We start from the raw sequence: 26,739 nt of genomic DNA on the forward strand, positions 1-26,739 counted from the left end.
CCAAGGAATAATTCGTGCTCCGGAGTTAGTGATTCGTGCTGTCCAATGAATAACTCTTGCGCTCGGTAGGGATGTCCAAACTCCGGTCCTGGAGGACAGAAGCCCTACGCATTTATGGGTCTCCCCTCATTTAACAACTGATTGAACTCCTTGTGCTAACCACACAGCTCTTGAACTGAACCATTTGTGGTGGAACAGGGAAAGAATGAAGCTACGCAGGGCTCCGATCAGCGCTCTGAGACTGAAGTTTGACATCCTTGGTTTCCGGCAAGCCGCTGGGACGTGCGAGACGTTTTCACGGAAGGTATCGTTAATCGGAGAGCATGAATTACTACACCTAAGGGGCTCCGTAGAAGTGTTCTACCTGTAAGTAATTAAATTGGCTGTTTATTATAACGTTTCTCTAGCTATGATACAGTTGTCAATAGAAATGTCACAGGAAGGACTCTGATTATAAAGCTGCTTTAACCATGAGGTTCAGAAAGCAAAACTGTTCAAAAATAGCCATCAAACATAAATAATCCGTCAGATGTATTTCAAATTTGAGGTAGACTTATTAGACATTTATCTTGAATTTTTCATATGTACAAAGAATCAAGAAACATGTAATTCATGACTTTTTATTTGGATCACATTGTGATGCAACACGCTAAATATAAATGAAATTCCTTGATTTGAAGAAACTGGTATATGAGGTCAGTCCTTACACTGACATCTGTACTTGTTTTGCCTGCTTGTACCATAACTGTGTGCTTGTACTATAACTGTGTGCTTGTACTATAACTGTGTGCTTGTACCAGCCTTGTACCCTGTGCAGCTGAAGGCCCCCACCACCCCTGACCAGGGTATTGTTGAAAGATGGATAGAATAAGCAGCATCAAAAATACAGTTTGAAAATGTCTGAACATTTAAACCCACAAACCCTTATAAAATCTGGAATTAAAAAGTTCCTTTAATTTAAACATCTGGTTACTGTTTGACTATACAATCACAGCTACATGACAATAAATGAAACAAATCAATCTGAAACAATGAGTCACTAAAGATGCTGACTTTTGTTTATAAATCTTCCAAGTCTTCATCCAGTGGTCCGCTATTGCACTTAAACCTGATTTTATACTGCAAGAAAAATAATTTTAATTTAAACAATGCATTGAGGCAAGCACACAGAACTCTACATGAGTGTTATACAGTGTTTAGTGTGGCCACAGAGCACAGCATGTCCTATACAGTGCAGTCCATAAATGGACAGAGACACTTTTTTTATATGTAATTTTGACTTATTGTATCCTCAGAATTAATGGATTTGGAATGAAACAGGCTGTGTCAAGTTCAGCCTATCAGATTGTAACTTATTAGGATAATCATCTGCTTAGCTGTTCCCTGGGCTTGTATGTTATAACATGATCAATTCATGCTCAATTAAGCAGATAAAAGGTCTAGAGTTGCCTCTGTCTCTGTCCAGGTACTTATAGACCACACTGTATGTGTTAATTGTTGTGGTGAGAACCTTGAATATTAAAGTGCTAGCAAATGTTTAATGTCATTGCAATGCTAATTTAACAGCCTGACAAATTAAAAATGACAAGACTTTCATAACTTTGAACAATGTCAATATTTTTGGGGAGAGAGAGAGAGAGAGAGAGAGAGAGAGAGAGAGAGAGAGAGAGAGAGAGATGGGTGGGTGCTGATTTGCCTCAATAAATTGGAGGAGGACCCTTGCAATACTTTAGTGTTCCCTAACCCAGTCCTCGGGAGAACCCCAGGACAGTCCACGTTTTTGCTCCCTCCCAGCCAATCAGGAACACCGAATACCTGGTACAGGCATGCTGGGAGCTGAGAGGAAGCAAAAACGTGAACTGTCTAGGGTTTCCCCGAGTACTGGATTAGGAAATACTGCAATAAGTAATATTGACTCCAAGTTTTAAATTCATCTTCACGTTATCTAATACAGCCCAGAGCTGTTTCACTGCTGAGGGCCATTCCTTCCCAAACCAATGGCACCAAAGTTCCAGTATTAGAACTGTAGTCTCCATACACACATTGCGAAGAGATAAAAATTGCCGTTCTTATCCTAAAGTCATTGCCTAAAATAAAATACAAAAAATGCAATAACGTGCCTTAATGAGATCCAAATTCATATAAAGCACAATCTTCAAGTGGTATATTTTTCTACAGCTCTAACAGAGTTGTACCTTTGCCACATTCACTTCAATGAATTCTCTGCATTTAGGGAAGTTTCACAATCCAAATGTTTCAACACCTTTTTCTCCCCATTAAGACTGAGGACAGCTGATTCTTGTCCACAGGTCCAGTAAATGTAGAAACGTATGCAGGTGCTCAAAGTTTCATAAAATTTTATTATCTTAGATATCACATCACATTTTAGCTATTAAATTATGCTTTTTTGAATGGTGAAACTTCCCTTACATATACAGGAACACAAAATCAGACACAGTAATCAATATTAAATTGTTATTCATTGTTTGGCAGGATTCATTAACTGCACTAAGATAAGAATAAGCTTGTTTAAATATTAACATGACGACCTTAACCCCTACCCAGCCCTAACCTTAACCATAAGTAACCAAACAAAAAAGAAGACTTTTGCAATTTTTAGTTTTTTGATTGCAGACACAGATTTTGGTAAACCTGAATTTCCCTTTTGGGGGTTGAAGAAAGGGTCCTCACAATGTCAAAATGGCAGGTTTTTCATCACACTGTGAGGACATTTGGTCCCCATTATGTAAATACATGTATAACACACACACACACACACCTGGTGATTGCAGGCCTTTTCCTGGGAGGAGTCAGTCTGCTTAGCCGTCCCCATTACCACTGTCATCCCTGCATGTAACAGAGTATAGAATCTACATCACAGAGGTTCTGGCTACATAACAATGTGATGCGCTGTACCCTACAGTAAAGGGACAGCACAGAACCTGACAAATTTGGTGTACTACTCTATAACAAGGGGGCTGCGAGATACACAAACTGAAAGATCTAGCCAATAGACGTATTTCCCCTTACATAAATGAAGCCATGATCCAGCAAAGGAACAATTTACTTTAAAAAATGTTTATCCAGAAATCAAAAGTTTCACAAAACTAGATTTTTATTGTAAAAAGAGTCCTTTAAAATTGAGGCAAAACACACACTTACAGGACTCATAACTCTCCATGAGCAGTTTGCTGTAGGTACCCTTGTGTAGCAGCATCACCTGTAAGACAGTGGTGTGTCAGCATGAGTCCCAGAAAAAGACGGATCCACACCCCCCCGAGAATGTCTGTAAGACAGTGGTGTGTCAGCATGAGTCCCAGAAAGGGACGGATCCACACCCCCCCCCGAGAATGTCTGTAAGACAGTGGTGTGTCAGCATGAGTCCCAGAAAGGGACGGATCCACACCCCCCCCCCGAGAATGTCTGTAAGACAGTGGTGTGTCAGCATGAGTCCCAGAAAGGGACGGATCCACACCCCCCCCCGAGAATGTCTGTAAGACAGTGGTGTGTCAGCATGAGTCCCAGAAAGGGACAGATCCAAGCCCCCCCGAGAATGTCTGTAAGACAGTGGTGTGTCAGCATGAGTCCCAGAAAGGGACGGATCCAAGCCCCCCCCATCCGAGAACGTCGTAGTTACCTGGACATTTCCAGAACCCTCAGTCTCAGTCAATGATATTAAGAATTAGATTGCCATAACCCCATATTTTCACCAGAGAGCTGGTTGAAAATTTTAGACTCGCGGCAGGTCGAGCAGAATAAGACCAATATGGAATGGTAGACACATGCATTATTATTTGAGTGAATAAATTTACTACTGTATCCATAATATTAATTTAAATACTAGTCCATAATATTCATGCACTTCACAAAAACACAAACAGCTCTAAACAGTAAATTAACAGCATAAAGACAGAAAATTCTATGACATTTTAAGGATTTCATAAGCAAAACCTATAATTTCATGGGCATCCATCCATTTTCTGTAATTGCTTATCCTAGTCAGGATCACAGGGGGTCCAGAGCCTATCCTGGAGGCTCTCCAGGGGAGAACATGCAAACTCCACACACATGGAGCCATGGTGGAGACTTGAACCCAGGTCCCAGAGGTGTGAGGCCGCAGTACTAACCCCTGTACGGCCCTATTTCATGGACATATTAAATTAATATGCACACGATTTAGTACATTGTGTGCATGTAATTATTTTTAAAAATATGTCCGTGGCCCCTCCAGGGCTCTGTGTATATCACTGGTTTATATCATTGGTTTATACTGTTATGTCACAGAAAACATTAATTATAGTGCAAACGAGAAATAGATTATAAGTATTTGTGTGTGACAAATGAAGGTGTCCTTTCAGAATTAAGCGTTACGACTAAGACTCCGCATCCAAGGGCCCGCCCTGAGGACGTGTCGTAGTTACCTGGACATCGCCAGAACCCTCAGTCTCCCTCAACTTCATGGTGGCCAATTTCAGCAGCTCACTGATACCCAGTAAAAACTGGTTTGATGTCCTTCTCACTGCCTCTAGTACCCAGGGCCGATGAGAGGTCTACAAACACACGTTGTAGCTCGTTTTGGTATAAACCTCCACTACTACACTTTTCCTCTTTTAAATACACACTCAGCTGTATATGGATACAAGCCCAGACACCTCTGCTAGAAGAGTGTTATGTTTGTAGGACTCTCCTTAAGACCTTTCAGGTACAACTTTGAGCCACATTTTGGTTTTGGGACAAGTTTGCTGTACCAGGGCCGAGACTTTTCAGACCTGCATCCTTAGCCCAGGCACCAGTCAGCACAGAGTCTTGACAAGACAATCAGAGAGCTTTATTTAGAGAACAAAGTGATGTACTCACAATGTAATAGAACTGGTGAAGTGAGCTATGGAGATGCTCCACAATCTGATCCTCCTCCAGCCTGCGAGAGCAGGTCTGACACAGGTAGTAGTACGGACAGGAGTCGTCATCCACACAGCGACACTCCAGCACAAAATGAAGTCCTGTGACAGCCATGGCACAGGGATTAGTCAGGAGTTCTGTGACTTATTCAGACTGACCCTGCTTAAAAAAATCCAGAAGAAAAGCAGAAGGGAATTCATTTATTACAAGCTCTAACTGCCAAGCGGCCAATGCTAACTGTGATGCACACTAATAAAAACAAACAAGTATGCAAATTGTCTTAAATAATGTGTTGGATTCCTTCCACTAAAATTCCTACAAATACAAATCAGCTACATAGTGCCATAACAAACTACTTCCAGATTTTTCTTCTTATTCATAACACTTGTTTCTGATCTCCAAACAAATTTACGATAAAACAAAAGAACCTGAGCAAACACCACATTTGATTCATGGAAGAAAAATCTGACCAATACCCATATTACCCATGTGACAAAGTAACTGCCCCCCTAAATAAACCAATGAACCAAATCTAATCGTTATTGGGTTAAAACTAAACTAGACACACCAAAGCTTGATTGCTGCCAGCCCTTTCAGGAGACCTGAAAAAGAAAGTTACTGAAATATATCACTTGTGAAAGGAGTACAAAACTTTCCCAAACCCTTGGATTCCAGTGAACTACTGTGAAAGCCATCATCTCCAAATGGGAAAAAAAAGAAGCAGCTTAGAGAAGTCAGAGCAGACCCCAGACGAACATCTAAGGAACTGCAGGTCTCTCTCAGATCAGTTAATGTGTTTATTCTACGATTAGAAAGACAAAAATGGCGCCCATGGGAGACAAAGAACCACTGCTAAACGAGGAACATGAAGGCTCATCTAACATTGAACACACCCTGATTACCAACAGCTTTGGGAGAATGTTCCGTGAATTGATGAGTCAAAAGTGGAACTAATTGGAAGACATAGGTCCTGCTACATCTGGCGTAAAGCTAACAGCTTTCCACACACAGAAGCCACAGTCAGACATGGTGGAGGTAATGTGATGGTGGGGGTGCTTTGCTGCTTCAGGGCCTGGGTGACTCGCCATAATGGAGGTACAGATGAATTCAGTTGTCCACCAGAAAGTACTGAAGGACAATGTCTGGTCTTCAGTCTGTAATTTGAAGCAAAGTCACTGTTGGGTTATGCAGCAGGACAATGATTCTAAGCACAGGAGCAAATCCATCTCTGAATGGCTGAGAAGAAAAAAATGTTTTCTTGCCTAAGTCCTGACCTGAACCCCATTTACATGTTGTGGCAGGACCTTAAAATAGGCAGTTCACAGTCAAAAACCCTCCAATGTGGCTGAATTAAAGCAATTATGTAGAGAAGAGTAGGCCAAAATTTATCCAAAGTGATAGACATCTCCTCAGACCACAAGCATTTTATTGCAGTTGTTGTTGCCAAAGATGACACAACCAAGTATTAAGTTTAGGCAGGCGATGGCTTTGTCATATGGGTGATAGTGAATCATTTTCCTTCAATAAATCGAATGCTCATTTTAAACCTGTGTGGTGTTTAGTCAGATTCTCCTTCGTTTTATACAAAATTTGTTTGGAGATTTGATACAAGTGCGTGCTATATATAAGCAAAATAGAGAGAATTAGGAAGGGGGCAAATACTTGGTCACAGAACTGTAGACTTTCCTTCGCATTCACAGTATTCACCCCCCACCCAGTGCACTCTCTCCACAAAGTATAAGCCTACCCACAGTACTTACCCAGCACACAAGGGTCTTCCCTTAAGCTAGACAAACGTTCCTGCAGGGTCCGCTTTCCTAATAAAGCCTTTTGCTGCACACCATCTGCTCCTTTGTGTGTGTGTGTTTGAAAAAGATTAGTGACAATTAAATGGCACCAAGAAGCCTATAGGACAAAAAGTTTTCAGGTATCACAAACACAGTCAAGTGTAGCTCCAGACAATGGCCTAAACCCATGATAAAGCCCACCAGACCTGACCTCCAACCTCAGACAATGGCCTAAACCCATGATAAAGCCCACCAGACCTGACCTCCAACCTCAGACAATGGCCTAAACTCATGATAAAGCCCCCAGACCTGACCTCCAACCTCAGACAATGGCCTAAACTCATGATAAAGCCCCCAGACCTGACCTCCAATCTCAGACAGTAAATCAAGGATCAAACATTAGGAGATCACTGCTGGCAGTCCCAAGGTAGTTGACATCCTACCAGATAATTCTTGAGGCTTGTTTCGTCCTCCTGGATCTGGGATGGGTACTTTAGATGACTGCTGCCACTGGACTGATATCTGCGGCTCAACTAAGAGAAAATTGATTATGCAGGTGTTGGAAAAAACAGGACACACTGGCACGGAGTACGCCACGGAACACACTGGCACGGAGTACGCCACAGGACACACTGGCACGGAGTACGCCACGGAACACACTGGCACGGAGTACGCCACGGAACACACTGGCACGGAGTACGCCACAGGACACAGTGGCACGTTTACAAAATGCCATCCAATACACACACCCAGCCTTGGTCTAGAGGTCATCTGGGGCTGCAGTTCACCCTGGAGTTGATCTCTCTGGATCTTCAGCTTCTCCAGGGCTAGGAAGGGAATATGCACAGGCATTCACACACACAAAGTGAAAATGATGTATAAAAGCCCACCACCATACCCTAATAAAGAAAACATTTAAAACAAGCCTACCAGTGTCAAAGCAGGCTGGCGCCACCTTCTGGTACAAGTTTCTATCCAGCTTTTTGACCTATTAACACACATTAAATAATCAGCTTCCAAATGCTACATTACTGTAAGAATGAGCTTGGCTGTTGGGGAGAGTTTAACTGAAAAGTATATGGCAGACAGGATTTACTGTGGTGCCTTATTTAACTACAAATAGATCAAAAAATAAATGCAAGTAATATATGGAGGAATGACATCACCTGAAAAAGCTGCACGTGAACCACTAATAGTTAAAATGAATAAAACGTGGCAAGGCAAAGCCACTGGGCACAGTCACCTGGGCGCGGCCCATGCCCTCTGTGCTCATCAAAGCCTGCGCAAGCTTCACCAGGTATGTGGTGTTCACCACACTGGACCCCTCATCACAGCCTTTCAGGAGATGGGGATGTTCCAATCTCTGTAGATGAAGACAGTGATGTAAAGCAATTTTGCGTAATATTATAAAAATGGTACATTACATTTGGTGCAATGATTCTCATGGGCTTCTTAAAGCTTTAAAGAAAGTGCGCACCCATGCAATCTGAAAAAGATCCATCAAAATTTGACATATCGTCTTAACGGGGACAAGTGTCAAATCTGCCTTTGGGACGATTTCTTTCAAAATATAATTAATTTTAATTGTGTGTGTGTGTGTGTGTGTGTGTGTGTGTGTGTGTGTGTAAATCAATTCCTGACCATAAAATGCCTGCACAAAGTTTGATAAAGATCGAAACAGTTATTGGCTCACCTACCAAAATGCTTGCAGCAGCCCAATATAATTAATTGCAAAACCTAAACTGGATTAAATATAAATTAAAACTAAATGTATGCTAATCATTGTTAAAAAATGACATGCACCAAATGTTTTCACAAGGACCACAAATTCTAAAATTTCCAGCATTCACACAGAAACTCTGAAATTAAGTTCTCCCTCCATCTCGCTATGAAATCTGTTTTCCAGACTCACCATGTAACAATACTGGTGATGCCAGTGAACAATGTGTCCACAAATGTTGGCCTTTTCCAGCTTTAGGGAACAGCTTAGGCATAAGTAGAAAGTGGGCTCTTTGAAACTGCGACACTCCACGATCTTCCCAAGCCCTACAGAAGGGAGAGCAGAAGCACGCGTGACATGCATAGGGCTCAGGTACACAGGAGAAGTCATAAGCAGCAGAAGGGTGGACAAAGCGTGACTCACTGACCAACGACGGGGAGGGCTTTCCCACTCAGGAAGGGCAGCATGAACTTGGCCAGGTGGCTCTCATCCATCGGAGCTCCAGCTGAGAGACAGGATCGGTGATTAGACCCACAGCCTTCTCACAGTCTGATCCTGCAATGTTACATTTAAATACATTCACAGAAACCCTTAAAGAGAAAGTTACTAAAAAACTGCATTTTGGAGATTTATCTGAAAGAAACCAAAAAAGACAAAAGACAAGCAAAATGCTGAGCAGGTACACAGATAATTTCTATGACAAGAAAACCACTAATGTAACTCCATATGTGATGATGACTCTGCTGGTCACTTCAACTGGACATTTTTTGATAATTAAATATGAAATAAGGAGCTGCAGTGAACAATCCATCCGTTTTCAATAAACTCTTGCTTTTCATGGACCATCTGGGCAATTCAGATAAAATAACTTGCCATTTCCACAGGTTTCACTCACTCTTTTTTATCCGGAGGAACTGGGGGTCCACAACAGAAGCTGGGAGGATGAAATGTTTAGAGGTGACCTCCTCTCTGGTGATTACTACAGGAGAAGCATACACAGGTGTGAGAAGACAACCACAGTCTTTATAGTCCTAATAGTCAGTGTCCACAATGCACATACAGCGATATCATTACACACAGTTTCTGGGTGAGAAATAAGAACAGAGCCACCAGTTTCACTCGCCTTTCTTCATATCAAATTTTCCAAGATGCCGGGCTAACATTGCCCAGCAGCCTGGACCAAAGGCTTCCCTCTCTGAATCACTGGCTGGAACAGAACACAAAATTTGGACATGGAGGCATAAATAATATGATGAATAATGGCAATGAGGTACAATGCAGGGAATAGAAGTTACTGTACAGCAACACAACACTCACCCATCTTTATATCTTCTGCAGGTCCTGGTAATGTCTTCCCCACTACAGGCATGTGTGGATCTTTGGTTTGTACATTTTCAGCCCGGTCTTCTGCAGGTGGGCGTGTCACTTGACCTCGTACTGGTGAAAGTGCTGGGTTTTGCGTCTTAGCACTGCTCACTTCAGCTGAAGTCGTCAGATTAAAGCGGTTACCATTTGTCGCAACATCACACAGCACTGAACATGATGACATGTAGTGGAAAGCTTTGAGCAGAAGACTCTGCTGGGTGAAAACATCTCCTCACCTCTTTGGGTAGCTGCAGGTAGAGCTCTTTCCTCCACCTTCATCTGTCCCTGGAATGCGTCTGTCAAACAATTCCAAATGCATTCGATCACACACACGAATGCAGTTATTTAAAAAATAATAAATTTAAAGAGCCTTATGAGTGGTACCATAATAAACAGTCACCTGCTGTCTTCTTTAGGTTCCCAGCATCATGGAGGTAATCCTGGTTCTTCAACATAATCTGTAGTTCATTCATAGCTGGGAGTGATCAAACAGACACTGCTAAAACACAAACTGACCGAGGCCAACTGATAAGAATTCATACCAAATCCCTAAGGCAACCCAGAATTACCTTCCCTGGTCGAAATTTTCTGTAGTTTCTGGTAGGTGGGTAGGTCGAGCTTTATCACCTGGTAAACAGTTGCAAATTGTTTCAGAGAATTGCCAATTTCTTAAATTTCGTCTTTCAAAAAACCTTACATGAAATATGAATGATACTTATGCAAATGGCAAATAAACTAAGAGTAGAGATACATTGAAATGCCTCTTTTCGTAAATCTCATGATCTTGCTTTTGAGATGTACATCCATGCATACAAAATGGCCACAGTATTAGGTACACCTTGGCAGTATGGGGTTGGACCCTCTTTTGCATTCAGAACTGCTTTAATTCTCTGCAATATAGATTCAACAAGGTGACTGAAACATTCCTCAGAGACTTTGGTCTATGTTAACATGACACCATCATGCAGTTGCTGCAGATTTGGCAGCTGCACCTTCATGATGCTAATCCGTTCCACCACACCCCGTAGGTGCTCTATTGGATTGAGATCAAGCGACTGTGGAGGCCATTTGAATATTCATTGTTATGTTTAAGAAACCAATCTGAGATTACATGGGCTTTGTGACTTGTCGCATTATGTTGCTGGAAGTAGCCTTTAGAAGCTGCGCACACTGTGGTCATAAAGGGACAGCAACAATACTCAGGTAGGTTGTGGCATTTAAACGATGCTCAGTTGGTACTAAGATGCCCAAAGCTGCCAAGAAAATATCCCCTCACACCATTACACCACCAACCTGAACTGTCACAGCAGAAATTGAGACTCATCTGACCAGGCAAGGTTTTTCCAACCTTCCATTGTCCAATTTTGGTCAGCCTCTACTGGCTGTGGTCTCAGTTCCCTGTTACCTTACAGGAGTATGTTCCTTTTTTTCAAAATCTAGTGTTACGCCCCTAAGTCTTGGGTGGACTCCCAATGTTTCAGACTGAAGAAGCCTTCCACTGCTACTAAATCTGTAACTGCGTTTAACGATGCCGTTGGGCCTCGTTCAGAGCTTATTCATTGGACCGATATGGAGAAGCTAACTTCACTATTGCAGTATTGCCAGGGCATTTAAGATGCTGTTGCCCCTTTTAAAATTCGTCCATCTAAGCCAAAATCAATGCTGTCACTGAATAGAGATGGTTGTCTATGACAATCCCGGTAGATCAGCAGTTTCTGAAATATTCATACCAGCTTGTCTGATACCAACAACCACGCCACATTCAAAGTAACTTAAATCACATTTGTTCCCCATTCTGGTGTTGGATGTGAACAAGCTCCTGATCTGTAGCTGCGTGATTTTACACATCATACTGTTGACATATGATTGGCTGAATAGATATATCAGCAATCAGTTGAACAACTGTACCTAATGAAGTGGCCAGTGAGTGTATTCAGTTGAGAGCAAAGCTTGAGGTCCAAGAACAGAGTGAGTCATTTATCTGATGTCCATGGAGCATTTTGGGGGGGCAGAATAGGCCTGCACATTTACAGATACGGATTGATTTATAACCTTATAAAGACCTATGGCATATTCCTGTGAGTTACCAGAGTATCTCCCACACTCTCAGTCCTACACAGCTCCTTGGCAATGGAACGAAGGATAATTGGCTTGATGGGTTTTACCCCAACTCCAAATTTCTCCATGAGGTGAGGGTACCGTGATCTCTGCAAAGACAATACCAGACAATGACATCAGTCTCCTCCACTGCTAAATAATCCTATCATTTCATTATCAGTTCAGACAGTCAGTGATAACATGTAAGTGGTAGAAACACAGTGCTAACTAATGTAGAGCCACAGAAAAAATTACAAGGTTCCATGCATCTTAAGCCAGTAACTATATCCATTTGACTCACAATATAAGAGCAGCAGTGAGAGTTGCTCTGAACATGGTTGAAGACGTCACAGGAGGAGAATCTGACACGGCAGACGTTGCAGACATAAAAAGGAGGCACCTTAGCAGCTTGGCATTCAACCACAGCTCTCAAACCTAAAGAGAGCCACAACCTTAGCTGTACAAAGAACAAGCAATCCCAGCAATCACCATCTACAAACCACACAAAAAGGGCGAAACGAGAAAATCTAAAATTCTCCACAGGTGTGTAAATGGATACTTTGATATTCATAAGTACTGGAGCAGACATACTGGATACTGAATGAGAGCTACAGTTCAGTCAGAATACAAGTAGTAAAAAAGCTTGTAGGTTCCCGGGATAAAAGAAAAACTAACCAACAATCCTTTTTGTCCATTTGCCACTCAGGTATTTGGAGGCAAAAGCTGATCGGAGAGATTGTCTGCATGGACCCAATTTGGGCCAAGTGCCTTCTGCTAGAATGGAAGTGATTGGAAAGGATTAGCCAGAGTTAGAAATGCATAGCCAGTATAAAAAAAAAAAAAAAATGATGTACGGATGATGCGTCTGATGCTATTCTCTACAATGGATATAAACAAGTGTACACACCCATGTTAGAATGCAAGGTTTTTGTGATGCAAGAAAATGAGACAAATCGTTTCAAAACTGTTCCCTCCTTTAATGTGACCTATAAGCTGAAAAGCAAACTGATCAACAAATTGAAAAAACATGTGTCGGGGGGGAAAACAAATAAAAAATTTTTTTTAAAAAACCATATTGCTTATATTTTTCTTTGTTCAGTAAACCACTGTTTAATAAAGTATGACTTTTTTTTTTTTTATATAAAAAGCCCCTGTCGACCTACTAAACCAACATTCACTTAATATTTGTTTTGTTTTCCTTTTCTCTCAAGTAAATAAAAATATCCATTAAGGGGCACATTTAGAAAATTAACTGTACTTGATCTGTACTGTATATTGCGCACACACACACACACACACACACACACACACACACACACACACACACACACACACACACACACACACACACACACACACGCTTTTTTTTCCATGTTAACCTAAACAAAGTCCCTCCCTTACAATAGATATATAGGGGTTATACAAGGCCTGTGCAACAGACGGGATGCTATACTTAGATGTGAAGGACACAGAACAGGATAAAGGAAGTTAGCAAGCAGGTGAATTGGCAGCAGGCGGTGCTCACCAGCCACAGGCTCCGTTCTGTTAGTCATCCCATAGTATGGACAGGAGTTCTGCTGAACAGCTGCAGAAGGATCCCTCAGTACGGTTAAGATTTTTAGGTCATAAACCCAACTTCTACAGCAGGTTCAGCAGACAGGAATCAGACAGAAGCTGTCCTCGCACCCCCCTAACCCTAACCATATTACCAGCCTCCCTTACTTAACCATATTACCAGCCTAAATCTCCATCACTACCACCATGGAAGGGACTCACCCAAGTGGCTGTCAGCACTCCCAGTGTGTGAGGCAGGTAACTGATGGATTACATGATGCTCCACATGTTCCTCTTTCACAATGACTGCTGGGTCAGAGGGGAGACACCATTGTAGTTATGAAAAATTCAGACTTTCAAGAGGAAACCTGCATTACATCCAGCTACAGGCAGGTGAAAGAGTAAAAGCAAACTGCTGAAAGCGGATAAAGGGCCAAATTCATTCCCATTATTTCCAACCTGATCAAAGACTTGTGGGGGGCACCAGCTTCTGAACCTCACTGGGTTCAGTATCACTGTCTGAAAGGGCTGTGGCTTAATGCGTTGCCGCACCCACTACATGATAAACCACTTTTGCAGATGCGAACCTGAGTGCAGCCATGCAGCGGCAATACCTCAGCACCACACCAGTCCAAATGGACCATTGCGAGTTTTTTTCTGGTGGCTGGAATGCCACCAACCCCCAAGATATTCCCTGTAAGTTGGAGGACCTCCTTATAGGGCTGGATGTAGATTAATGTCATACCCACCATGAAGCAATTGCAGGTTAAGGGCCTTGTTCAAGGGCCCAACGGAGTAAAATCACTCCAGGCATTCACAGGATTTGAACCAACAACCTTCCTGTTTCTGGCACAGATCCCTAGCCTCAGTGCCACCACTCCGCCCGTCAGGAATAAATGCAATTCTAATAAAACGGCTTGCTGATGTAACTTATGGTTACTATGTTACTCACCTTCATGCTCTTTTTTTATTGTTAGATTTTTAGCAGATGTTTTTGGGCCTGCCCAGCCATGCATCTGGTCTGGAAATATAAAGGGGGTATTTATTGAAAATAGGGTGTGAATCGCCATTGTACAAAAGCTCAAGGACTAGAAAAACGGTCAAGAAAAATTTAGCCACAACTCGACCGAAAACACGGAACACAAAACACAGACCTGCATCTCTGATCAAAGATGCATCTCTGATTGGCTGACACAAAGGACTTAAGGAACTACTGGGATGTTGATGATGCCTATGAATTGCGCTCAGCCTCGTGGTACCTCTCTAATGAGTTCAATGTGCGAAACCTTGGTTTCTGTGATGTTTTTTTTGGTTCTTTGTTTACAGTACATGTAGTGAATCAGCCCCTAAGAATCGTAATCAGGGCCCCTAAGAAAGTAAGGAGTGATAATAGCAAACCAAAGAGGAAAGCAGTGAGAATAACTGTAGAATTTAAAAAGGAAATTATAGCGAGACTTGAAGGTGGTGCACGTCTGCCTGCTCTCATTTCGGAATGTGGGATTCTCATTTACTTCATGTTTATTGCTTTTGTATCTATGCTTTTTAAGAACATAAGAAATTTACAAACAAGAGGGGGCCATTCGGCCCATCAAGCTCATTTGGGGAGAACTTAACTAATAGCTCAGAGTTGTTAAAATCTTATCTAGCTCTGATTTAAAGGAACCCAGGGTTTTAGCATCCACTACACTAACAGGAAGACTATTCCATACTCTAACTACACGCTGTGTAAAGAAGTGCTTCCTCAAATTTGTTTTAAAATGTCAGTTGACAAGTATTAGCCCAGTCGCTAATTAAATCCAGATCCCGTTGTAGCCTCTCTGCTGCTAGATCAGTATCTGCTACACCACCCACCTTGGTGTCGTCTGCAGATTTAACCAGTTTACTGTATGTATTGGTGTCAATATCAGTAATGTAAATTAGGAATAATAGTGGTCCTAAAATTGAACCCTGCAGTACCCCACTATGAACGCAGGCCCACTGTGACATTGTGCCTCTAATTACTACTCGCTGCTTCCTGTCAGTTAACCAGTTTTCGATCCAAGCTGCCACAGTTCCATAAAAATCCCTGCAGCTTTGAGCTTTAGCAAGAGCCATTTTTGGGGGACAACATCAAAAGCCTTCTGGAAATCTAAGTAGATCACATCGTAGGTCTTTTTGTGATCAATTTCACTTGTAGCTTCCTCAAAGAACTCAAGTAGACTCGTTAAACAGGATCTACCTCTCCTAAATCCATGTTGGCTATCCCTCAGAATGTTATTTGCATCCAGGTAATCTACCATTTTCACTTGGATTATAGCTTCCATTATTTTTTCAGTAATGCTAGATAAACTGATTGGCCTATAATTGGGTGTGTATTAGTTTTATATTGATTGTTAATGCTTTTTATCATTAGTTAGGTAGGTAGATGGGTTTAATCATTTGGGGGTCTGGAACAGACTAAATTCATTTACATTATTTCTTAAGGGAAAATTCAACTTGGACCGCGACCAAATCACAGCTCGACCAGCCTTCTGGAATGAATTACGTTCATGTTGCAAGGCACCACTGTACTTCAAAATCAGGGAAGAATGGCATTCTAATAAAATGGCATGTTTACGTTACTTATGGTTACTATGTTACTCACCTTCATGCTCTCTTTTTGTTGGTAGATTTTTAACAGATGTTTTTGGGCCTATCCACCCATGCATCTGGTCTGGAAATATAAAGAAGGGGGTATTCATTGAAAATAGGTTGTGAATCCACGTTGTACAAAAGTCCAAGGATAAGCAGTGAGGTGAAAAACTTACATTTGCCAGAAGACGGCAGAACCACTAGTTCAAAACCAGCCTTCCCTTTTTTCATTATCTTCCAAACAAAAGGGGGCAACAAGACTGATCACTCAGAAACAGGCACAATTTCTATGCAACTGCACACACATTCACTGAATTAGAATACATTACTTTACTACAGTACTCCTAAGTTCACCAGGGTGAACACTGTTTGTTAACGTGCCTAAATTTCAGTTTAAGCCAAAGTCACATTACCAGTGTAACCAGTGAAGGCTCAACAGACCTCATGAAACCTCACAATTCTGCAGGTATTGTAGAAAATATTTTCAGCTGCATAAATGACTACATTGAAGTGCTCGTAGTTCACCTGGTTTGCGGGTAATTTAAAACTTATGCTGACTTTTTGTTTAGACAAAGCCTTACAGTCAGTCAAAATTAAACAAAACAGCTGTGGGTTTCTGAATATGTCTTTTTCCTTTATCTTGATGCATTGGGCAAATGTTATATAAATTAGATCAAGAAGTGAACCTGTGGATTACCTGGATGTCCCCTAGCCCCTCTTTCATCTCTAGGTATTTAGCCTTCTCCTCAAGAGCATCCTGATACTCTGAGAAATCTGGGTCATCCTTCCAGCCATTGATCAGTTTCGGATGTAGAGATTTCTATAGGGAAAAAGCAGCAGATGCAGCAATGAAACCAACTGCTTTTCTCAGGAAGAATTTTAAAGTATACGATAGTTTATCTGGATATTATTGCATATTTTTTTCTATGATCACAGTAATCAATTTTCCTAAATTTTGAAAATATAATATATAACCCCCTGACAAATGAAATTATCAAATTAGAATCAAGCTTAAACATTTCCAGAATACACAGGGACACTGTATAGATGTGAGGCCTACTTCATTTTTAAACAAACTGCACCATAACTGAAGCAGTGTCACTTTGTGGCTGTCCTTTAATGCGCCACCACTGACAATTGTGGTGAACAACATTTGTGAAAGAAGTCAAATATAGCTGGACTTTTAATATCTGTCATGCATTTTCTTCGCCAAATTCTAGGCTAATTATGCAAGTTTAGAGGAGGCTGAGTGCATTATTGTATTCTGTATATTTAGCGATTACAACTTGACTATTCTGCCTCACAAGCATATAAAAGCACTTGAAGTGTCCGTAGAGACTCATTTTTTATCTAGTGCCAGGTAATCAATGGAAACGGACGTGATTCAATGCCATGGATGTCAACAATGGGTCCCTATGGGAGTGTCGCCACTGTTTTCTCTATCATTCTGCTACACGTAATGCAGCGTAAGCACACTGCGACAGTAATCAACCCCGAGCAGTACATAGTCGTGTGGATTAAATGAAGCATTGAAGCAAAGAATTTGCACTGAAGATTTTTTGTAATCGAGTTATTCGAGTTACACAAATTGTTGCAGCCCTACTCCTATCCATTAACTAGGGGACTGGACCTATACTCAATTCACAAAGGGCAGTCAAAGTGGGAAGCAAAGGAGATCATCATCAAGGTAAGTAAGATTACAACAGACCTATAACAGCAATCTTTGACAATATCACACATGAAAGAGTAAGTAGTCTTAAACTCCAGGCAACTTACAATGTACTTGTACCGATGTTCTGCGCTAATCAGGTGCCCAACAATAAACCCTTGTGGTATCCGTGCTGCACAAGCCTCACACATCATGTAGGGAGCCTGGTTATCTTCATGGTACTCCACAATAGCTCTAAGACCTGCAGAGGATACACATCATTAGGTTCACATTCTACAAGAGAGAAGTGCCAAAACGTGACAGAACACCAAACCATACGTTATGTAGCCAATCCCTTGCAACAAATGAACCACCTTTCCTTAAATGACTACATAATGCATGTTTGAGTATACAAGTACAGCACTAATTAAGTCTAAGCAAGGGAAAATGAATTAATATCAACTCGGGCTGCAGAATACAACATCGCGATTTTATGACACATGCGCAATAATCACCGAAGCTTTAGATAATGGGCGAAACGTTTGACAGGACGCCGGCTGTAATATTGTGCAGCCCAAGTATTAACCAAAATGGCTTCAGCAGCATATTGTAAGAGCAAATGTAACTCAAAAAACAGGAATCCACTAGGAAGATGCTAACAATCTCTGATGCTTTTTTATATAGAATATCCATCTGCAGCACCAGGGATGGATCTTGGCAATGGCAAGATGGGAAACTGCCCAGGCCAGAATCTTCTGATGGGGCACTGCCATTTAACAGTTTTTACCAATCACCATGGGAGGGGGGGGGGTACAGATGCAGTGATTATTAAGGTGGCAATTCAACTGCATCCATCTGTAGTATCAGGATCAGTTAATGGATTTAATCATCCTTATTTAAATCCTCCTTGGAGGTAGTCCTACATCTGGAATGGATGCTCTGGTGTGTTGTCAGCTGACACGCAAAGCAGCAGCATCTGTGTGCAAATTTCCAAAACAAAAAATAGCAGAGGAAGGCTCATTGATATTCAAAAAGGAAGCACTAGGGTGATCTTTGTGCTACAATGATGATCCTTGCACTGCATTGCCTTTAGGAAACACCTCTTTTTAATCCATTCTTTTTGCTAGCTAGGTTAGCTACACACAAAGTAGCTAACTAGCTAGCCAAGTAAAAAGTAATGCTCGATATCAGGTTTGGTCACCATATCTTAAAAAGGACATTGCGGCCTTAGAAAAGGTGCAGCGTAGGGCCACAAGAATGATTCCTGGTCTTACAGGAATGTCATACGAGGAAAGGTTAGTTGAGCTAAATCTGTTCAGCCTCAAGCAAAGGAGACTGAGGGGGGGACATGATCCAGGTCTATAAGATTCTAACAGGTTTGGATGCTGTTCAACCTAATAGTTACTTAGCATTAGTTCAAATACAAGAACTCGTGGCCATAGGTGGAAATTAGCGGGAGAACATTTCAAACTGGATTTAAGGAAGCACTTCTTTACACAGCGTGTAGTCAGAGTATGGAATAGTCTTCCTGATAATATAGTGCAAGCTGAATCCTTGGGTTCCTTTAAATGAGAGCTAGATAAGATTTTAACAACTCTGAGCTATTAGTTAAGTTCTCCCCAAGCGAGCTCGATGGGCCGAATGGCCTCTCTCGTTTGTATAGTTCTTATATCTGAATCAGCCAATAACTATATAAAAAAAAATAATAATTTAAAAAAAATCACGGTATAGGCATCAGTACGATGTGTCAGTCTTGGTCAATATTTAAACTTCAATTTCAATATTCAAAGTTAGCAGCACCAGAGTTAGACAACTACTAAAACAATGGAGATGCTTGCATTCGATCAGCCATTTTCCATAGAGGACATGGGATTTCATTGACTCATTCACTACTCATATGAGATCTCTGATGTTGGGCACTGATGTTGAACGTGAAGGCCTGGCAGGTAATTTCTGTTCTAGTTCATCCCACAGGTGTCCAGTAGGGTTGAGTTCAGGGCTCTGTGTGGGCCAATCAAGTTCGTCCACACCAAATTCACCCAAACATGTCTTTATGGACCTTGCTTTGTGCACAAGGGCACAGTCATGCTGGAACAGAAAAGGGCCTTTTCCCCCAAACTGTTTCCATAAAGATGGAAGCATAGAATTGTCCAAAATGTTTTGGTATGCAGAAGCATTAAAAGTTCCCTTCACTGGAAGCCTAGCCCAACCCTTGAAAAACAACCCCATACCATTATCCCTCCTCCACCAAATTTTACAGTTGGCACAATGCAGGTAGGCACACACAGGTCCTGGCATCCACCAAACTGACTCCTCCATCAGGCTACCAGACAGAAGCATGATTTGTCACTCCAGAGAATGGTTTCCACTGCTCCAGAGTCCAGTGGTGGCATGCTTTACACCACTGCATCTCACATGGCATTGTGCTTGGTGATATGAGGCTTGCATGCAGCTACTCGGCCATGGAAGCCCATTTCATCAAACTCTTACTTTACGTCATCTGCCACTTGGTAGCAGTTTCCTTTGTTCCTAAAATGCATCCACTTTGCAATAATACCAATCACAATTCACTGTGGAATATCTAACTGGGAAGAAATTTCACGAATTGACTTATTGCAAAAGGTGGCATCCTATGACAGTACCATACTTGAATTCACTGAGCTCCTCAGAGCAACGTGATTGCATGATTAGGTGCTTGATTTTGTACACCAGTGGCAATGGGTCTGAATGCAACAACTGAATTTGATGATTAAGAGGTGTGTCCCAATACTTTTGACCATATAGTGTGTGTGTGTGTGTGTGTGTGTGTGTGTGTGTGTGTGTGTGTGTGTGTGTGTGTGTGTGTGTGTGTGTGTGTGTGTGTGTGTGTGTGTGTGTGTGTGCACACACGTTCTGTAGTCCAAAGAAGGTCTCCAAATAATCCATAGGGTGCAATCTTGTTTACATGCCCGGCGATAGACTAGAGTCCTGTTCAGGATTTACCTCTGTCCTGCACCATTTGTTGCTCTATTGCTTGGACTAGGCTTCAGCCATCCCCCCCAGACCTCCAGGACAAAGAATCAAGCCATGATTATTTCACCATATTAGCACTACAGAAACTAATGCTACCTTCCAATGAGCGCTGTGCAATGTGACAATATGTATGGAAATAAAAAACATCTATGTTTCATATTATGCTTTATCGTTTCTTTCGTTGTGTCTCAAAATACACTTTTTCATCATTTGGATGACAGTTTTTCAAGGTTACGCGCCACCACATGGGATGTGGGAACTGGCCATGTAACTTTCATATTATATGTTTTATACATATTTATTAGCAACTGTGCTGTGTCCATACACTGAGACTATAAGCAAGACAGCTGGACTATTCAACATGAAGTGCATCACTGAAATATATATTAAAAAAAAATATTGAAAGACATTACAGCCGGAAAACTGCATATAAAGCTGCATATAAGAGGTGCAATTAAATGTGTATAAACACACATATGGAAGTTACATGGTGTGCACTGTCCGCTATAGTTTAATGCTTAAAGCAAACCTAACTGGATGCGTTTGTGTCATTTTAGGTTCATACTCTAGTCTGTTAATTCCATCTTTTGTCCTTTAAACCGACAGAATACAGTCATTATTCGTAATGCAGAAGTATCGAGGGAACAAACCATTTCAAAAATTAATTTTCCCATGCTAACTTCTTAGGGGCTCCATGCAAATGTGATGCTGAATGGACTGTTAATATAATACTGAAGAGAATGGGGGGGGGGGGCACAGGTCACAAATCACACGTATTTGAATCTAAGGAATTGCGTGTCATTACTTAAATTTTTGAAAAAATGACAGCCCTAAAACACTCACACAGACACATTCTATTGCAGTGAAACTTTATAGTACAAAATACATTGAAGAATGGAATCTGAAAACTGACCTATGACTGGTTGTCTTCTCAATTTGCTGTTAAGGTGGTTCCACATGGTCTTGTATGCCTGGGTGGGGATTTCTTTTTCTGCTACCGAAGACAGACACTAGTCTCAATTGTTGAGAAAGCTGTTGAAATTCATTTTTTACATTCACACCCTTACATTTTCAGAAATAGATCAGCAAAAGAGCTGTGGCCACTCTGACCATTTCTAGCATCTGTACCTTTAGAATCTGGATCAGGTGCTTGTAGTCCTTGCGTCTTTGCTATGATCCCTGGTGCTTGTAGTCCTCGAGTCTTTGCTATGATCCCTGGCTGCATGGCTGGAAGAGGATGAGCCACAGATACATCTCAAAAGTTCAACACCAAGACATTTTCAGAACATGCAACCATCCATCTCTATATCCAGGTCGACCTATGCAGCCCATGGGGGAAGATACTGGCACAAGGCCAGAAATAAAGGACAGGGCACGAACCCAACACAGGGCACACACAGCCCCTTCACACCTACAATTCAGCAACTCCAGTTCCCCCTAGTAATTTTTGTATGTATTGCGAAAAGAAAGTCAATAAAGTTGTCAGACTCTTAAACTCATTTCCTTTGCCAAAGTTTTGGGGAACAGACACTCAGCAATGTTTCATGCATCTTGTGACCTGTTCCCCAAACAACAGGTGCTTACAACTTTTATAACCAAGAAATTGCAACAGCTTGCAGTCAGCTGATGAAGTCAGCTGAAGAGGAGAACAGGGAGGGGGGTTTGACCCTATGGGCATTAGTTACAATTGTGATGGAACACGTTCATCAGGTCAACACAAGTTTGGTTCTTTCCATGATCATTATCCTGCGCCCTTATCAATTAAAGACAGGGTCAATCTCATAAACAAGTTCTGCATTTTACTTCCCCATATTCCTGCCTTATTCTTTTGCAATAGCCTTACTTCTCGGGTCAGGTCTGTACCTTGATCCGGTCCTCTTGCACAACAAGCTATCAAAAATATATATTAGTTCCTCTTATGCCGAAAGCCCCCTTTTCCTTCCAACTGCAAGCTAATATTACTGTTTAACAGAATAAATGCAACATGCCATTTTTCTGCTACAAATCAAAGTGGTAATTATATAATCATATATAATTACAATTAACAGTTATAACAAATGGTAAGTTTCATTACTTATTGCATTGATATACATGATTTGCATAATATTGATTTTTCTTCCACACTATACAGCTCTGGAAAAAAATTAAGAGACTACAGCAGAAAATCTCAGTTTTACCCATTTCTCAATGTATGGCTACGTGCTACGTGATGAAGGGCTTCTTCTTGCTTTTACAGGACTTGTGCTAGTGTCCTATTGGTGCACTTCATACTAATTACTGTCTCCCATTCTTTTTGAAGGTCACTTGTGGTCATCCTCTGATTTGAGGCACTGACAGATATCTCTGGCATTAGTAAGTTGCGTTTGCCCTCTACCTGGCTGGTTTTTGGTTATTAATCTGACACAGTAGAACAGGCTTCACTCTTAGTTGTATAGTTGTCAGAGTGCTGGACCTAAAAAGAAAAATCGGTCAAGTTAAAAAATAAAAAATAAATAAAAAAAGGTTGCACTTTGCTTCAACACAGATTTATTCTAAGTCAGCACACAACACAGATGCATTTTGGCGAGTTGCCTTCCTCAATGTGCTACAGACCTTGTACAGTTCCCATTTAAAAGACACACATCCCTGCGAAACCACCAATAACAAAACAAGTGTAAGAAACATTACCAGGACATCATCAGACCACACCCCAAGAACATGGTTGGAGTCGAACTCCGCCGGGTCCGTTGATGAGAAGAGATTCACAGCACAGTAGAGGAGTAGGTGCAAGTCACCAGTTTATTCTCTATTCAGATTGCAATCAGGGAGCAACCATCTGACATACATTCAGCATGTACAGTAAGAAGCTCGAACCCTAGGTGTCGGCTCTGGGTCTTTATAGGCCTTTTGGGGTATGGCCCCCCTTTTCTGTACTTTTCCCATCTACGTGACTACAACATATTTCGACATTTGCTCTAGTTAGCCAGTGAGTACATGTCCCCCCCCCTTTATGTTGTGCAAAAGTTAAAAGAAGCATTGGTTATCTGATGGGTTCCCGTCTTCCTGGTGTCTGGTACGAGGTCATCTTGACCTGTTCTCTTGCTACGAGTTCCTGATTTCTCCCAACTGCATGGAGTGAGGTCACCCCATCCTGCAGGCCTAGTATCAGTTCCTATTTCTAGTGTCTGCATTATATTAGACACTGTTTAGAAATTAGTAAATTAGTATTTGGCTTATTGTATAATTAACCCCTCATGGTGTAACAGTAGATTATATGGAAAGTAGAACAAAGCCACCTGTAATATGAGCGTATTTGTTTGCCTGGCGCTGCCGAGTCACGTGACAGCCGGGAGCGGAAATGGAGAGCAGCATCGCTTACACAGACAGCCGCAGTGCATTCAGGGCAGAAATTGAAACTGAAGTATCGAGCTCATGGCGCTGCCATACGCATGCGTGTTTCGATAGGCAGTAGAAGCAGAGTAGAAGGTCGCACATGAAGCGGCGCTACCGCCCATCACTGCTCTCTGGTCCTGGACACGTGTCCCTAGAGATAAACTATTCCCATTTAAAGAAAACTGAAGAGCAGGATTAAGCTTACACATTTGCATGGTCCCGTACTGGCTGACAGGAAAACCAAAAGGAATATATAGCTTAAGTATATTCATACATACCTGTAGCCGAGAAACCATTTATCATAACGGATGTTTCTTCCACTGAACTTCTTTTAAGCTTGTTCGCACAATACTCATGTAGGCGACCAACTAGATTACCGTGTTTTAGCTAGCCACCTTACTCCGATGATAGATTCAACATATAAGTCTTTTCTGTTTCATTAAACTAATCACACGATGAGAATCTTGTACACAGTGGATTATGAGCAGCGTCATGTTCAGTCTCTTTATCCTCATTCAGACCAGCTGTGCCTGCTTCAGTTTATCCTACACACCTGACGGACTAATCATCTCCCTAATTGGACTAATCTGCCGTTCTCTCACAGCACTCCCACTGATGTAGAACTGAATTATCTACGCACACATGGAGCCCGAAAGTAGTTGATATTATAATGCCTCAAATGTCTGGTGAAATTACAGACATCTGTTAATGATGGCTAAGGCAGGTCAGGATTAATCAATCCAGTTTCAATGGCTGCTATCGTCTTCTTAAATTCCTAAAACATAAATCAACTGGATTAACTATCTATAAATCAGACTGTAAAAAATTACCTCTGATTTGGTCCAAACGAGTCCAATTGAAGTTTATGTCCTATGATCAAAGCTGATGTATATGGAATCTGGAGTGAATACCAGTTTGGTGAAAGAAAACCAGAACTGCGAACGTTTGCTGTAGTACTGTCGTCACGTGGCCGCATTTCAAATTCAAATTTAAATTAGATGAAAAAACGGTCTCTTCCCCCCCACGGATTTCTGTAGAGGACATGTATCAACTTTTTTTCCTTTTCGCTATCTCGAGATCACGACTTATTTTTTCTTGTGATCTCGACATAACCCATGTCACTTTCCCATGATCTCGAGGTTTAGTATTATTCTCATGGACGAATGCATCAGATTTTACTTTGATCGTGGACTGTCCCAATCGGAATCATAATCATAATGAGAAGACTTTATTAATTGCTCACATTGCGACTGCACAATCACATATATAAACACGAAGACAAGAACAATACAAGTATAAAAATAGGAATGAAATATAAAACAAATTACCGCAATGTTAAACATTCTAATAAATAAAATAAGATAGAAAATCTCTGTACAGGAATCTAAGTACCTTTGTCCAAAAGTTACAGGAAAAGTAAAAGTGTATATTGCACAGTAAAGTAAAAGTATATTGCACCAATATCATAAGTGGTTATATTGCAATTGTTTGTAAAAAAACAAGTTAGACTTCAAACTGTGGGGAAAAATTCGAGTGCTAGAAAATTGTCATATTAGTGTTCGTCATTTGAGAAGGAGGCTCAGAAATTTGCAGCTATACCGTCGGAGAAATTATAGTGAGCCTGAACGAGTAGTCAGTTTCATTACCAACCAACTGGAGTCCGGGACATATAGGTTGTGTATGATGCATTGGCATACGATTTCTGCTACTATGGGTCATCACTGACCATAGTGTCCATTACAGCTGATGCAATTGCAGTCCATAGGAAAGAGTAGTGACAAATTAAAGAACATGAACCTGACTGTAGCAGGACTCTGCATGGAAACAGGCACGAACTCAAACCCCCTTTCATCATAGTACAGAAATGTTCTCCTACCTCACCCCCCGTTTCACTTCTCACTTCAAAATTTCTTGGTTCAGAACCATATCAGACCCAGAGTGGAGTGTTCTAACTTTGGCTCAGACCTCCAGATGATTGTCGTCCTCTGCCGGGTCTGGAGGTTTTTATGGGTCCCACAATCAGCAGAATCTTTCCATCTCAGACGAGCCCCCAAATTCAGTGGTCCACAAAACTTAGACATGGAATCAGAATAAGATTCCTAATATGATTTAATATTTCTTGATGAGTTTTGTATTGATCATCATTAAGAGAAGGTCACACACTAACCAACATTTTTTCCCCAGTTCCCGGATATTTATTTTCTCCGGCTTCTTATACCCTAGATTTTTTTTTGCAGAAGGTGGCTCAAGGACTCGCGCTGAGATTACTCCTAACTAGGAGGTACACGGCAGCACTTGTTTCCTCACAGATGCCCCGCTAGACGGCCCTTATCAGTCTCACACTCAGCCAGTTGCTAGACCAGCCAGACTCATGTCCTTGACGACATTATCTTCCTTTCTTACATTCCTGCTTGTCACAAAAACTTTGTGTAATTAGATTAATATGCACATAAAGTAATAAGATGGTTAGAGTATTCTGGTTATAGGTTATGCACATGGAAGATTAACAGATTAACAGGGATAATACTGATCAAGTACTTAATTTGTACCTTTTAACTTTAAAAGTCACAGTAACACTTTAGTTATGTAAATTCAATGCAAATTCAATCAGTAATTAATAATGAAACTCATAACTGTTGATTCAACTACAATTACAACGATTAAATTCTGCTTTG

General features: G+C 41.3%; 1 protein-coding gene across 29 annotated transcripts; it reads right to left on the reverse strand.

The window, feature by feature from the left end:
- Nucleotides 1–932: 932 nt before the first annotated feature.
- Nucleotides 933–26,250, reverse strand: LOC111851137 (uncharacterized). Of its 29 annotated transcripts, none has more exons than XM_072716985.1 (33): nucleotides 24,895–25,037; nucleotides 23,067–23,144; nucleotides 21,821–21,919; nucleotides 21,606–21,686; nucleotides 17,809–17,942; nucleotides 16,730–16,852; nucleotides 16,209–16,266; nucleotides 16,046–16,114; nucleotides 14,375–14,443; nucleotides 13,645–13,731; nucleotides 13,394–13,453; nucleotides 12,544–12,642; nucleotides 12,170–12,303; nucleotides 11,859–11,978; nucleotides 10,341–10,398; nucleotides 10,172–10,246; nucleotides 10,008–10,067; nucleotides 9,724–9,888; nucleotides 9,530–9,613; nucleotides 9,302–9,385; nucleotides 8,834–8,911; nucleotides 8,599–8,732; nucleotides 7,930–8,049; nucleotides 7,617–7,674; nucleotides 7,434–7,513; nucleotides 7,130–7,219; nucleotides 6,660–6,804; nucleotides 4,858–5,000; nucleotides 4,422–4,550; nucleotides 3,163–3,220; nucleotides 2,780–2,847; nucleotides 2,074–2,087; nucleotides 933–1,119 (listed from the first exon to the last, which is right to left on the reverse strand). In XM_072716985.1, exons 3-33 carry the CDS (start codon nucleotides 21,915–21,917, stop codon nucleotides 981–983), a joined length of 2,913 nt encoding a protein of 970 aa, XP_072573086.1. In that variant the 5' UTR covers nucleotides 21,918–21,919; nucleotides 23,067–23,144; nucleotides 24,895–25,037; the 3' UTR covers nucleotides 933–980. The 29 variants fall into 29 exon arrangements, 24 of the variants coding, with proteins under 24 accessions (XP_072573086.1, XP_072573087.1, XP_072573089.1 ...); XM_072716986.1 differs by lacking the exon at nucleotides 24,895–25,037 and adding an exon at nucleotides 23,360–23,940; XM_072716988.1 differs by lacking the exons at nucleotides 23,067–23,144; nucleotides 24,895–25,037 and adding an exon at nucleotides 25,941–26,250.
- Between the last annotated feature and the right edge of the window lie 489 nt (nucleotides 26,251–26,739).

This window comes from Paramormyrops kingsleyae, chromosome 9 (genome assembly GCF_048594095.1).
Source record: "Paramormyrops kingsleyae isolate MSU_618 chromosome 9, PKINGS_0.4, whole genome shotgun sequence".
NCBI lineage: Eukaryota > Metazoa > Chordata > Actinopteri > Osteoglossiformes > Mormyridae > Paramormyrops > Paramormyrops kingsleyae.